Source organism: Nanorana parkeri, unplaced genomic scaffold (assembly GCF_000935625.1).
Source record: "Nanorana parkeri isolate BGI_ZX_2015 unplaced genomic scaffold, ASM93562v1 scaffold174, whole genome shotgun sequence".
Taxonomy (NCBI): Eukaryota; Metazoa; Chordata; class Amphibia; order Anura; family Dicroglossidae; genus Nanorana; species Nanorana parkeri.
In genome coordinates this window covers 2211546-2227206 of record NW_017306442.1, presented here as the reverse complement: position 1 = coordinate 2227206, position 15661 = coordinate 2211546, and the positions used below count along the sequence as shown (strand labels likewise).

Sequence of the window (15661 nt, the reverse complement as noted above, 5' to 3'; positions counted from 1 at the left end):
TGTAACATGAAAGGTGCCAGCAATCCCATCATTTTCTCTTCAAACACAGTTTATAACCCGTCAAGGGCTACAGAAAAAAAGCTGTAGTCTCACGTTGGCAGCAGACAGCCGCAGATCACCCCGTTTTGGGATCTCTACATTAGCTGAGAAACTTCACAAGCGGCCGTGATCGGACTTGCACATCCCTAGAAACAACCCACAGTAACTAAGAAAAGTGAGACCGCTTTACCTAAAGGAGAGGAGAAGCTTCACATAAATTAACGAAATATTCGCAAGGATTATCCAATCGTGCAGATGAAATAAGTAAAGCTTTTCACATGATTGGATAACTGAAGTGAATAGTGAAACAAATTATTGTATGAAGATTCTCAACTTGTTTAGTAAATCAACCTGAATCAGTCAGCAGTATAATATGCTGAAGGGTATTCCTGCCTGGTGACTGACAGTTACTGCTGCTTGTTTAATGTAATAGCCTAATGGCTGTACCCCAATATCTTCCTAGTCAGAAACAGTACAGGTATAATAGGCTGCTTGCAGCTGTGGAAGTCTGGGAGGATTCCTCTGCTATTTTTTTTTTTTTTTTTTTGAGTGGTGATAATCTAGGACTAGTGATAAAAGATGGAGATGAAAACTCCTGCATGGGAAAACTATACCTAGTGGCAGGCCAGCTGCATCTGCAACACCTTTCATTTCTTCACCAAACGGGGACGGGAGTTTTCCAATAAGGAAAGGCTGTAACACAAACATTATAGTTGTTCAAACATGAGGAATTCCCTTCTACAGCTCACACAGATTTATTTGAAGGGCATTTCCACTTTTATTAAGAAAAATACAGCATGTATACTGTATAAATGTGATTGTGTTGATAACAAAATACCTTTGTGGTGTTCTGCTCTGAATTATGAGCATTTATCATAGTACGCATCATAAGAATTGTTTGCATTGCTAGGCAGCCACGTAGATTCATTCAGATGTTTAATTCTGTCATTTTCCACTAAAGCCATCAATGGCTGCTGTGGGCAATACAGACAACTTGAAAAGTGAAGCAAAGAACTAGGGCTGCAACAAGTAATCAATGATAATCGATAATGAGAATCGTTGTCAATGATTCTCATTATTGATTAGTTGATTTTACTCCTTTCCTCCCCGCTGGGAACACAGCTGGGACACAGACCCCTGCAGCCAGTGCCCAGCAGTGAGGAAGTAGAACTTTCTCCTTTAGGTTCCCTCTTCTGCTGATTGACAGCAGACAGTGGGTGGGTGCAAGAGCCAGCCCGCTATTGGCTATTGCCATTTGACGTAACCAACAGCAGGCTAGCTATTGCTCCCTGCCACTGCCTCATGTATTTACATTTCTCAGCTAAAGCTATTGAAGTGGAAAGGTGACACTAGGGCGCTAATAGACCCATAATGTCACCTTAAAGAGAACCTGTCCTCTCCAGTGTCCTATCACAAAGGGGACTTGTGAGCCTCCACTCCCCCCCCCCCCCACCCCCATGTGAAAACAAAGAAGTAAAAAAAAAAAAAAAGACAACTGCGCTACACGTCAGGTAATGCAGCATGCGCCAGAGTGAGAGCAATAATTATCGGGCCAATATTTATGGATAACTCTAAACTGATGACCGGGCTTTTATAATATATATAATTGCATTTTTTATCCAATTTTGGTGTGTTATTTTAAATAATAGTTTGGTTATTTTATTATATTGGTTGGTGTTTTTAATTCAGATTATTTTAAATCAATAAAACTAATTAAAATGTCTAACATGTCTCTCGCCCACAGTGTGATCACCCATACTGGAACACGCAGTACCGACTGCAAAAAAATTGCGCATGCGGTTTTATTCTGAAGTAAACTTTGTTTGCAACACTCCATTTGTGCATTTTATTTTATTACATTATTTGAAAAAAATTAATCGGCAGACTAATTAATTCTGAAAATAATCGTTAGTTGCAGCCCTACAAAGAACATGTTATTCATGTTCATAATCCTTCACATAAGTTCCTATTCCCAAAAGAGCTCACGCTGCAACATCCTACCATACACACACACTGTAGGGTTGTAGTGCAGGATGTTGTAAACCATGCAGCAGTGGAGAGGTGTAGTGCACACGTTTGTAGTAATCTGTTTAAATTATAGTAAATTGTTAGTGCCTGGACTTTTTGATATTAGCAGAGATGTTCAGAATGATGGCGGCTTTCTTCCTATTACGGAACATCTAGTATTATGTTCTGATAAGACTCACTAATGTATCATAGATGATGCCACCAGCCACTGAATTCTGACATCAGCAGGAACATCAGAGGCAGCATCTATGACCTTGCTGAGATGTTGGACTGATGCTAAAACTGAGAAGTAAATATACTCCATTACCTTGGTTCTCAACTGGTGGGTCGTGACCCAAAAGTGGGTCGCGACCCTATGTGCAGTGGGTCGCCGCATGTCTTCCAATTTTCTAGGCGAGAGGCTCTTCTGCCTCCCCCTAGCGCAGCACGGTCAATTCTCGTGCCAAGCAGCCATTCAAAATATGCTGCTCGGCACCAAGTGTCAGCTTGAGGTGGGGTGAGCTATGGCTGCAAGGGAGCTCCATCCATACATGCATTGCTTACACCCCCCTCACGTGTCCTGTAGAGGTGCCTGGACCAGGGTGACGTCACATTCTGCCTACCAGCACTTCTACAGGGCGCGCAAGGGGGTTGTACAAGCAATGCACATATGGATGGAGCTCCATCACAGCAGTGCAGCCCACACTGGACCCCAGGCTGAGGATCCACTTCAGAGGGAGACTGGGTGGTTCTTAAAAATAATGTAAAAAAAAAAAATGTTAAAATGTTTGGAGCGTGTATGAGAATGTCTGTGAGTGTGTGTCTGTCAGTGTTTTTGAGGGCCCGTTCACACTAGTACAGTGCGTTAAACTGTACTAAGCAATCGCACCTAACATGCATTTATTTGACTAGCATCACAAACGCACCTCCCACCCACAGTTTGTACGCCTGCACCGGAAAGCTCTGTACCCCAATGCCATGCGTTCGATTGCAGTGCGACTTGGGTCGCGACTTAATGACCGAGGACCAATATGGGTCCTGAGGTTACACAGTTTGAGAACCACTGCTCCATTATCCGTACATGTGAGTTTGTATCACTCTCTAGTAGCACATCAGGAGACATAAAGTGGATGTATTGCCCACTTCCCAACACTCTAAATGGTAATTTACTCTTGATTAGGTGCAGAGATTTACTCCCATTTCTTTGTAGCTTTGCTTTTTCATTACTATTACTAGTATGAGCTGTCTTTGCAACGTCTTGTCTTAGGGTGGCACCGCTCAGAGTGTATCTCAATGCAGGAGCGGTGTTGTCACCCAGGACTCAGGTTCCTGCTGTAAATCCTGGGTGACATGTTTAGCCTGCCTACTACATACAGTGAAGCCTCAGTGCCACCCATCCCATGTCTCTCCTGCACAAATCAGAATTTGGGGCTCAGAGCCAGAGAGCTATAACCTTATTACCAGAAAGTACCCTACATTTAATCCAGCTATGTGTGTTTTAAATAAACAAATCATCAAATGTATTTTACATAGAACTAAACATAAATTACTAAACCAGTCCTACATGCTTTTACTATGGCAGTATCCCTGCTAACAATTTCTCAGCATAACAATGTCACTGTAAATATAGGTTATTAGGGAAATCATATTACTTTGAGATGAACAATTTAAGCCACTGACACTCACCAATTTATTATCCACTATGTCGATAAGGTTTGGAAAAATTGCTTTTGCCAGGTTCTTGATATGCTGAATTAGTTCATTTAGCTGTAGGTGAAGGGAGAAACAATGATATTTTCACCAAGGTATCATTTCATATATAACAACAGTAAGTATTACTAAATCAAATGTGTAAATTTAGAAATGAGCAGAAATCCATTCTCATTTTTTATCAGGTTCATGATAAAGTAGTTATAGAGTGGCTGCTGCTCTATACCCCTCCACCTAGGATACAGCACAAAATACCTCAGTTGCCTCATGTAAGTGCTGGATGCTGGCTTGGAATACAGAATTCTGCACAATACCATTGTCCTGTACAACTAAGGGAAGAAGCTTGTCTCCACATACTGCAAGAGGAAAATTATGTCGTTAAAGAAACCGTATTGCAGCATTAATTTAATTTCTAGATTAAATAGAAGTTCTAGATCTGTTTGATACTTTTGTAACATTAAGGGGTCCCATTCAACAACGCTCTGGTCCCTTTGCTTATAGTGGTTGGCAGAGTGTCCACCTTAGATACAGTTGTGATCAAACAATCCATAAAGCCTAAATCTGAAAATTGCCACTTACAGTAAAACCTGGGGGCTGTGGGTCAGAGCTCTGTGATCCTTCATGAATTGATCAGTAGCAAATTGAAGGTTTCATTTTTAAAGTAAATGCTTTTTAAAAGCAATGTCCATTTTTTTGATATTGTAAAATATAAGAGGTCAGCCTCATGCCAATATTCAATGTGTTGATCCTGTAAGAACTGAGTTTCTATGTATAGTCTGTATTTATATATGATGGGGGCAGACATATTTGCTCATTACATACTCAGGCTCTGCTTCCTGCTTCACAGTACTACATAAAGGTTGGGTTGTGCTTTACTTTGATTTGAAGACACTATATAAAAATATGCAACAGCTTTGTGGGGCCTTGCTGGATTCCCTTCATCAGACCACTACTGAATAAAGAATGGTAGTGTGCTGGGGACAAACTTCATTTCTTTGTTCTACAATAACATCATCCGTCTGGTCCCATTTGGTCCCATTAGGACCTTATACAGTATCACGTTTAGGTCCAAGTAACGTCTGGAGCTCGGCTGGACTACTAGGTGCTTGGTTCACACAATGCAGCAATCCATCTCCCTCCATCCCCCATACAACACAAATTATACTTATGGTCATGGTGAAAGGTCAAGGGAGATTTTCTTTTTTGGTCCCCTCTCTCAACTCTTTCTCTTAAACTTGCTTCTCTTCATAAATATGCTACATGGTTGGTCACAAATACCGAAGAAAAAAAGACGACAAATTTACACTTCAGGACTATCTTTATCTACAAAAATAATCATCATTTTACTATTTTAATGACTACAAAGAATTAGATGATTAAATGTATACAGTTCTGCAAGGGGACTATAACCATATAAAACTACAAATGTTGTCTGTTGTATTGAATAAACACTTGTAACATGATTGAAGTTACCTTGAAAATGAATTTTGCCCAAGACACTCTACTATTCTTGTTATAATATTAAATTAGAGGTGCACCGAAATGGAAACTTCAAAACCGAAATTAAAACCGAAATAAAAGAAATTGTCAGGCCGAAACCAAAAATGTTTTTTATTTGAATTTTTTCACATTTATTTAATATTTTATTTTTATATTTTATAAAAACCTTTACATTTTTTTATATTTATTTTTATGAATTAATTTTTTATTAAATATTTGTATTTTTAGTTTAATTTTAGGGGCTTCGGGGAAATATTAGGGGTTTAAACAGACCCCTGATATTTCCCTTTTAAAATAGAAAAAGAGATTGAGGACACAAAGTCCTCAATCTTTTTTTCTGTATCCCGTTATCAATGAACAGGAATCCTCGGTGTGGGAGGAGAGACGCCGGCCGCTCACACCGCTCTCCTACCACAGTGCTTGGCCGCCTGTCACACTTTCTCTTTAGCCAAAAGTGCCATTTAGCCAAAAGTGCCATTTTCGGCCAATATGTTTCGGCGGCCGATATATCGGTGCATCCCTATATAAAATAATAACAATATTGGAAAAGAAAATACAATGGATGTGAGGATGCCAAAGGACAAACTATAGCCGAAGAGGGGGAGGGAGGCGAGTGTGTGAATGAATATTGGGTCAGTGTATCCGTTTATTATTTTAGACCTTACATCAAAAAGAGCACTTAACCATTGCAATGCGGGGATAGATCCACTGCAAGAGTTAAAGTGACACTAAACTCAGGAGTAACATTTAAAAAATGCATTCAAGTACCTTAACTTTTAACAAAAATGTTGTTTATTTGTGCATCACTCGGCTACTTTTGTTGCCCATGTGTTGTAAAGTAGCTCCTCTCAAAGATTACTCAAGTGATTAACTACAATCTCACGTTTGGTTTACTCATTTGTATTGAGATTGTAGTCCATCCCAGGACTGAGCTTAGGGCAGTGACTACTTTACAACACACACAGTGACCATGGGGAACAAAAGTAGCCACCCTCCAGAAGGAAGGACAGTGTCACCACAAATTCAGAGATGATTTGAGGATCTACAGCCGAGTGATGCACAAATAAGATACTTATATGTTAATAATGAAAGGTACTTGAATACATTTTTAAGATGTAACTCCTGAGTTTAGTGTCACTTTAATTTGTAAGTTGCCCAGAGTTCTACTTTAAATAAGATGCTCAGCTTTGTGTAGATGTATCTTGGAACATTGAGTGAACCAGAAACTTTACACACTCACCGGGGCCTTCTTATCACTGATCAGCTTCTGCCATCTCTCATATGGGGGCTGGTCCAAATTTACTGTATACCACTGGACCTTTCCTTTAAACCTGTAATCAAGAAATCATAATACAGAGTTAAGGGTGGTCTGTAGTGCCTAAAACATCACAAAATTACCAACATCTCGATATGTAAAATGAAAAATATTTTAACAAGCTTTAAAGGCCCAGTCAATATAAGGTCACTCTGTCATGTCCAAACTCACAGAACGTTAAAGTGCACGTGTAGTCAGTCCGTAAAGGGGCACTTGTAGGAGAGAAGTGCATACATGTTAAATCAGCTCTTAGGCCTTATTCAAACGAGCTGCTAACTTTACCGCCTCTCTTAAAATTCATGTGTGGTGAATCGATCTTTAGATGGCGGTATTTTATTTTGCTCCCAAGAGGGATTTTACATTACAGCCAGTTGCGGCATGGTCCCATTCACCTCAATGCTTCCGTTGTATGTGACATGCTGCACACTTAAGTACCCTTCACACCTAAGCTGTTTGTCCTGCGTAAATCAGTGCGACAAACAGCTCAACACTAGGAATTCCAATCATGTCTATGACCCCAGTGCACGTGTCAGCGTTTTGTCGCAAGCAGAAATACGCATTAAATACTACATGCGCTACTTTGGAGCTGATTCAGCACATTTTGTCCCACAGACTCAATAGGAAACACTTGAAAAACAAGTGATGCGATTATTTACGCGTGTTTTGCTCATGTACCTGAATGTGCCAAAATCTGCTCACAAAAACGTGCAACTTGACATACAAGCGTAAAAACGCGCAAAGAAAGAGGCGTGTAAAACGTGCTGAATAGGTGTCGCTCAGGTGTGAATCCAGTCTAAAAATATGTTTCATATAAAAACAATGTTAGCAATTTAACATTTTTTTAAATCTTTAAATGCAAATAAGATAAATAAATAAAAAAGTGTTGCAAATGAGTGTGTGCAGATGAAAAGAACTTGATTTATGAACATATCTGAGGGAGTAGATGTCTCGCACTGTCTGTGTTACCTCATAACAATGAGCTAGATTCAGAAACAGAAGCTGCAGAATGAAAGCTTGGATTGGACTGGCTGCTGTTATGGGGGACACAGACAGTTTGATACCATTGTGATCTCAGAAGCCTCTTTATTCTATAGGGACTGCTTTGTGAATGTTTCTCTGCCACAAGGCCTTGTTCACACCAAATGCAGAGCAGATCCGGTCAGGTTTCTGCACACGCACGCTAGTCTTTTAGATGCGTTTGACGCTTTTTTGGCTAAAAAAAAAAAAAAATGTTTAATTGTTTCTTTAGTTTAACATGGGCTTTCAGTACGTTCCAGGCATTTGCATGCATTTTTGATGCGTTTGCAGATCCAGAGCAGGTAAAATAGGGCCTGCTGCAGTTTTTTTACCTGCTCTGGATCTGCACGCTGCGATGTGAACTGGAGCTAAAAATACCATAGGAATACATTGGACGCAGTTTTGATCCGGTCTGCACCTGCTCTGCACTGGACCTGCTCCGCGCTTGGTGTGAACTAGCCCTAAGCCTCTGTTATCTTACAAACCAGGGGGAAGAAGTTCAGCAATGACTAAAAACAACAATTATTACTATTAAAAAACAAAACACCAAGAAGGAACTAATGGAAAAAAGCTTTGTAACTTACGTAGGTCCTGAAGGGGGGTAAGTCCCACTTCTGCAATCCTCGGTGTACTGAAACAAAGCATGCACAATGCCATTAGTGTCGCTGTGTAAACTTTACCCAGAACAGAACTGATATGGAAAGCTGGATAGTGTAAATCTTTCACAAACCCAGCCATGTAGGGCCCACTCACACCTGCAGCATCTTCTACCTTGCGGCCATTGGTGTGAACTGTGAAGGAAATTACTATTTATCTATATTGAATTATCACAAAGTGTGAAATGTCACAGCACGTCGTGATAATGTGTAGTGTTGCTGCAACATGTGCTGAACAAAAGTGCTGCATGTTACTACTATTAATATTATACAAAATATTTATATAGTACTGACAGTTTGCACAGCAGGAAGACATTACAGTTACAATACAAATCATGACAAGATGGTGAGGAGGGTCCTGCCTGTGAGAGCTCATGTTCTACTTTTTGTCAGTGCACAGCGCAGTGTTGTCAGCTGACATGGTAGGACACAAGGCAAATTACCTTGTCTATACAATGAGACTGTATTGGGCAAGGGTGCCCAGCACAGTCCAATGAATCTGGTGTGAATAGGCCCCAAGTTTGGCCCCATGTAACTATACATATTTTACAGCTGGTAGGGCCACAGGGTTCCTGTAAAACACTGTCCTAGCTAGAGCTTCTGCGGTGCTGGCCATCATATTCCAGGTCCTGTACATCTGCTGTGAAAGCACAAGGGGTCACTAGCAGAGAACACTTACAGGGTTATTCACAAAAGGATGAAGAGTTTGGAGAAGGCAGGAGAAGTGAACAATCTAGGACAACAAAGCTGTACTGGAAAGTGAGCTGAATTGGAGATGTTTTCCCAATCAGCTATGTTATCCTAGATTGTTCACTTCTCCTGCCTTCTCCAAACTCTTCACCCTTTTGTGAATAACCCTGTAAGTGTTCTCTGATTGGACGAGGGGTGGTGATGCCACCACCCCTTGTCCAATCAGAGAACGCCTAATATTCATTGATAAAAATATGAGGTCTTCTCTGAATGGCTGCTGTGCTGGGAAAGTGACCCCCTGTGTTTTCACAGCAGCGGGGAAGTCACTCAGTACATCAGATGTAGAGCCTGTACAGCAGCTAAAAAGTGCCATAGTGCGGCGGCATTGTAGGACCGATCACACAGATGGAACCTTCTGGAGAGAGAATAAGGGTATTACATTTAAACAAAAACAAGCATTTAACCCTTGCAGTGCAGGGGGGCCCAAATGAGAGGTTGAATTCTTGTTTTTGCCTAGGTGTAATACCTTAATTCTCACTCTGGAAGGCTCCATGCATCCATGTGACCGGTGCCACAAAGCTTCCTCGCTATGGTGATCCCAGCTGCAGTTGCACAACTGCCTCCTCCACATACAAGCTCGCAGCCTTGCATTGTGCGTAATGGTGCATAGGGAGCACCCACAGCTCAGAGCGCTAGGGAAAAGAGGAGAGCGCAAGAGCAGGGGTTAAGGAAGGTAGTACTGCCTCTTCATCACTTCTGGCGGACTAGCAGATGGCACCTATATAGCTGCCCCATGTCACAACAAAGAAATGTGTGTACAAGATTCAATGGTGCAGTCTATTTCCAAATATTCAAATGTCATCAGCCGACTATCGCTTTATCCTCCGGCACTGCTGGAGTTCAGTATAAAGTTCTCATTATCACTAACACACCCCATTCACACTTGAGCGTTGAAAGGTGCATGTGAAGCAGTTTTTGCATGTGATCACGTTTTTCATATATTTCCAAGCTTCAGGCATTTTCTTTTAGCCAACAGAAGGCGGTAACATGCGACATAATTTGTCCTCTTCCTTGTACCTGCTTCCTGTTGTCTCTGTGTGGTGTCCTGCACTATCAGAGCTCCCAATTTTTTGTGCAATAAGTGGCAGCATAACACTCAGATAAGAATGGCCACCATTGACTATATTGGGCACCTTCATGCTGAGTGTTGTTGGCCGTTTAAGAAATGTGGAACAATCCCTCGGGTGTGAATGGGGGACATTTATTACAAAGTTCTTTGTAAATGTCATGAAGACGGTGCTGAGATTACAACACGGAGAATCCTACAGAGCAACTGTCCCTGCCAGCTCAGCCTGCACATCACTGACAGTATATCACCAGACAGCAATGACAGTATATCACCGGACAGCACTGACAGATCCCTCATATCACTGCTCCCTTATAGAACCGATCCCCGGTCCTATGGAAGTTCAGCTCGCAGACTGTGTGACATGACCCGCTGAGACTTGTGCGGCACCTGCCTGTTATATCACACTCCTATACCGGCACGCTGCTGTGTAGCCGGCCTTACTCACCGGGGGAACATCCTGAGCCAGCACCGACCCGCACACCACCAACATAACACACACAACCGATCCCCGCATCTTCTTTTCCTGATCCTAAACCGCCTGCTGCCCGAACACCGGCGTTCTATCAGTCCCTCGGACTCGTAACTTCATCGGGCACCGCTGTCACATGACGAGTCCCGGAGCCGACCACTCCACACCGAGGGGGGACAGGACAGCAGTGGTATATGCCAGTGTTCTCTACAGCTCCGATCACCCCCGTACAATGGAATCTCCCAGTCACAGGACATCACACTGTACAGACAAGAAAAACAATAGTGGGCGAAGGGTGACATAGGGCAGTGACTAGGAGGAGAGGAGAAAGCAGTGTGTCAGCTGACTATATACTGGAGTTACACAACTAGAGATATGTTGTTATCGATAGTACGTAAACATAACACTTCCAGTGGAGATCTCCCTTCCTAGGAGAGTGCTGCCAAACATTGTCTGTGAAGAATGCAGACTGATAGAAGAGTACCTGTACTTCACCTATGGCGGACTTAATGACAGGGTCTCTTTATAGAACACAACTTCTGCTTCCTTACTCTCCTCATTCCCATACACCACTGCCAGAGCTCCCCACACTATTATACAGACCACCATGGAGGCCAACAATGCTAAGGCCAGGTTGTGTGGTGCTCGTATATCTATATTCACACACACACCGATCGATCAGCCATAACATTATGACCCTGAGAGGTGAAGTGAATAGCATTGATTATCTCTTTAAAATGGCACCTGGAAGTGGGTGAGATCTCTAAAGGTGCCCATGCACCTTACAATTATCTGGAGATTTTTGTCTGCGATTGCGTTTTTGTCAATAAATTTGCCTGTTGATGGGAAGTGCACAACCTCAATTACTGTACAACTGGCAGATTTCTGTCTTTCAAGCAGACTAGAAAGCGTTTGTCTGGTTGGACGAAAATTGACGGGTTAGTGGCGTTGTTGTACAACAAAAATCTCAAGATAAACACTGCACTTGCTCAAATGAAAACCTGTCCTTTAGATTGATGAAAATCAGCTAGGTGGTGGTGCTGACAAACGTTAATTGCGAACTACATTGGTCTGTGCATGATGGGCTAGTTGTAAGAAAACTGAACGAGGGTGAGATGTCTGGACAACAAAAGTTGTACAATGGTTGTAAGGTGCATGGCCACCTTTAGGCAGCAAGTGAACATATTGTCCCTGTAGGTGATGTGTTGAAAGCAGAAGAAATGGACAAGTGTCAGGATTTGAGCGATTTTGACAAGTGGTCAGAACTTACCAAAAGTCGTCCAAAGGAGGAAAATTGGTGAACCAGCGACAGGGTTATGGGCGGCCGAAGCTCATTGATGCACATGGGGGGCAAAGTCTGGCCCATGTAGTCTGATCCAATAGAAGAGCTACTGTAGCTCAAATTACTGAAAACGTTAATGCTGGTTTCCGATGGAAAGGTGTCTGAACACACAGTGCATCGCAGTTTGTTACGTATGGGGGTGCATAGCCACAGACCAGTTATGGTGTCCATGCTGGCCCATGTTCATCACCAAAAGCACCTACAATAGGCACGTGAGCATCAGAACTGGACCACAGAGCAATGGGAGAAGGTGGCCTGTTCTGATGAATCACATTTTCTTTTACATTATGTGGATGGCTGGGTGCGTGTGTGTCGCTTATCTGGGGAAGAGATGGCATCAGGATGCACTATGAGAAGAAGGCAAGCCGGCGGAGGCAGTGTGATGCTTTGGGCAATGTTCTGCTGGGAAACCTTGTGTCCTGCTATTTATTTGGATGTTACTTTGACATATACCACCTACCTAAACATTGTTCCTGGCGTCCCTTCATGGAGACTGTATCCCCAAGTGCCCATTATGTTATGGCTGATTGTTATATATACACTATATTGCTAAACGTTTTGGGCCACCCCTCCAAATCACTGGATTCAGGTGTTCACCTCCATGGCCACAGGTGTATAAAATCGAGCACCTAGGCATGCAGACGCTTCTACAAACATTTGTGGAAGAATGGGTCGCTCTCAGGAGCTCAATGAATTCAAGCTTCGTATCGTGATAGTCCATCTGTGAAATTTCCTTGCTACTAAATATTCCACGGTCAACTGTTAGTGATATTATAACAAAGTGGAAGCAATTGGGAAAAACAGCAACTCAGCCACGAAGTGGTAGGTCACGTAAAATGACAGAGCGGGATCAGCGCATGCTGAAGCACAGTGCACAGAAGTCTGCAGGGTCGATATCTACGGACCTCCAAACTTCATGTGGCCTTCAGATTGGCACAACAGTGCGTAAGGAGCTTCATGGAATGGGTTTCCATGGCTGAGCAGCTGCATTCAAGCCTTACATCACCAAGTGCAATGCAGTGGTGTAAAGCACATCCCCACTGGACTCTAGAGAAGTGGAGACGTGTTCTCTGGAGTGACAAATCACGCTTCTCTGTTTGGCAATCCGATGGACGAGTCTGGGTTTGGCGGTTGCCAAGAGAACGGTACTTGCCTGACTGCATTGTGCCGAGTGTAAAGTTTGGTGGAGGGGGGCTTATGGTGTGGGGTTGTTTTTCAGGGATTGGGCTTGGCCCCTTAGATAAAGTGAAGGGAACTCTTAAGGCATCAGCATACCAAGACATTTTGGACAATTTCATGCTCCCAACTTTGTGGGAACCGTTTGGGGATGGCCTCTTCCTGTTCCAACATGACTGCGCACCAGTGCACAAAGCAAGGTCCATAAAGACATGGATGAGCGAGTTTGGGGTGGAGGAACTTGACTGGCCTGCAGAGAGTTCTGACCTCAACCCGATAGAACACCTTTGGGATGAATTAGAGCGGAGACTGCGAGCCAGGCCTTCTCGTCCAACATCAGTACCTGACCTCACAAATGCGCTTCTGGAAGAATGGTCAAACATTCCCATAGCCACACTCCTAAACCTTGTGGACGCCTTCCCAGAAGAATTGAAGCTGTTATAGCTGCAAAGGGTGGGCCAACTCAATATTGAACCCTAAGGACTAAGACTGGGATGCTATTAAAGTTGATGTGTGTGTAAAGGCAGGCGTCCCAATAGTTTGGCAATATAGTGCATATCTATATCCTCAGTCTAACTTGCCCACTAACTTTGCACCGACTGCCGGTACTTCACATCCATCGACACGGGCTACATTAACGCCTATTCACAACTACAAATTCCATTGATGGGAATTGTAGTTTCTCTAAAGCTGGACATATACACATATCGATTATATGCAGATGTTCTGTGGTCAGATGGTAAAAGTGCAACAGATTCCTCCATCTATGCTAAACTAATTGGATGGAGGAATCTCCTACTAGGCTAAGCTTCAGTATCTTGCTAGTTGGCCCCGCTGGCTCTCAAAATTAGAGGTGCACCAAAATTAAATTTTGAGACCGAAAATAAAAAAGTCACCCCCAAAACCGAAATTTATTTTTTCTAAAGCTTTTAAAGTTTTTTCTAAACGTTTTATTTTTTCTAAACTTGTTAATATTTTATTATATTTTTTTTACAATAGAAAAAGAGTGAGGACAGAGAGTCCTAAATCTCTTTTTCTGCAGCCTATTATGAATGAACAGGAAGCCTCTATACTGAGTGTTCCTGTTCTTACATAAATTGTGTAGCTAGTATGTTTACCATGTCCACAATCATGAATGAACAGGAAGTGATATAGATCACTTCCCATTCATTCATAACTGGTACATAGTAACTCATCCAGTTATTTACAAACATTCAGCGATAACTGATCGCTGACTGCTTGTACCTGTTCTCTATCCTGACTCACTGTCACAGGAGGCTGAGCAGGCGGTGCGGGGAGAAGAGCTCGGTCTCATTTGACAGCTGAGTCCTCCCCCTGCCGGCTCAACATCCTGTGATGTTGAGCGCTCACAGCTGTCTCCGCCCCCACACCGCTCTCCTGATGTCACAGGAGGCTGAGCGTGGCACTGGAGGAGAGCTCAGCCTCCTCTGACATGTTCACAGCGCTCTCCTCCCCCTCACCGCTCCTGACAGTTTCTCTCCTCCCTGCTGGAAGCTGTGCCAGAGGAGACAGAGCAGTGCACAGCAGGGAGCAGAGAGACCAGGGATGCACCACAATTTTGTCCGAAAGATGGCTGATGTTTCGGCAGCTCAAATTTCAATGCATCCCTACTCAAAATGCCTGAACAATACGATTTAATGCGGGCATTGTTGAGGTATTTTGATAGCCAGCGGTGCTAACTAGCAAAATACTGAAGCTTGGCCCAGCGGAAGATTCCTCCATCCACACAGTTTAGCGTAGATGGAGGAATCTGTTGCACTTTTTCCATCTGACCATAGAAAATCAGCAGATACTCTATAGGTGTATGGCCAGCTTAAGTCGTATGCATGCATGAGAGATAGGGACCTTAGATTGTAAGCTCCTTGAGGGCAGGGACTGATGTGAATGTTCAGTATGTAAAGCGCTGCATCAATTGTTGGCGTTCTAGAAATGCCAATAATAATACATTTACCAGTAGCTGCCTCATTTCCCACCCTCGGCTTATATTCGAGTCAATGTTTTTTCCCAATTTTTTTGTGGTAAAATTAGGTACCTCGGCTTATATTCGGGACGGCTTATACTTGAGTATACACGGTAATAATAATTGTCATCGCAGTGAGCTGACATGATGTATTTGCTTGTTTGATATCTTTATCAGATGCCCGGCTGTAACAGCATTTTCTCTATAGAAGCTGTGATGTCACAGCATCTTAAAAGCTATGTTTCTAAGAAACTGGGCAGTTTTATCATATGTACATAACAGAAGTTCTTGTATAAATAACTTGCATCTCGGTGTTCAGCTTTATCTATGGAATGTTCAAATAGATACAACATTTCACTGTTTCTTTAGTTCTCATAAGGCAAACACGCCCCCCCACACACTAGACAGTTATAAATAGAACATAATTGTTACAAGCTAGATAAATAAAGCCAGTAACAACAAAATCCATTTTGGATTGGCAGTCATTGGTGCCACTCTACTGGCTATTAAGCTGCTAAGCAAAATTGTAAATGTTTCAGTATAGAATAGTTCACATACAGTATAAGTACGTGTAGTATTCTGAACCCTACAGAATATGAAGAACCAAGTACAGGTTCTGTGAACCCCCTG

At 42.6% G+C, this 15661-nt stretch overlaps 1 protein-coding gene across 1 annotated transcript in view; it reads right to left on the bottom strand.

Moving 5' to 3' along the window:
• Nucleotides 1–10614, bottom strand: part of ASAH1 (N-acylsphingosine amidohydrolase 1) — a 20967-nt gene extending 10353 nt beyond the window's left edge. Inside the window, exons 1-5 of the mRNA XM_018554816.1 lie at nt 10509–10614; nt 8173–8219; nt 6497–6587; nt 3733–3813; nt 654–732 (exon numbers count right to left, since the gene is read on the bottom strand). Of these exons, the coding sequence (XP_018410318.1) occupies nt 654–732; nt 3733–3813; nt 6497–6587; nt 8173–8219; nt 10509–10577 (367 nt within the window). The 5' untranslated portion in view covers nt 10578–10614. The remainder of the gene's footprint in view (nt 1–653; nt 733–3732; nt 3814–6496; nt 6588–8172; nt 8220–10508) is intronic.
• Between the last annotated feature and the right edge of the window lie 5047 nt (nt 10615–15661).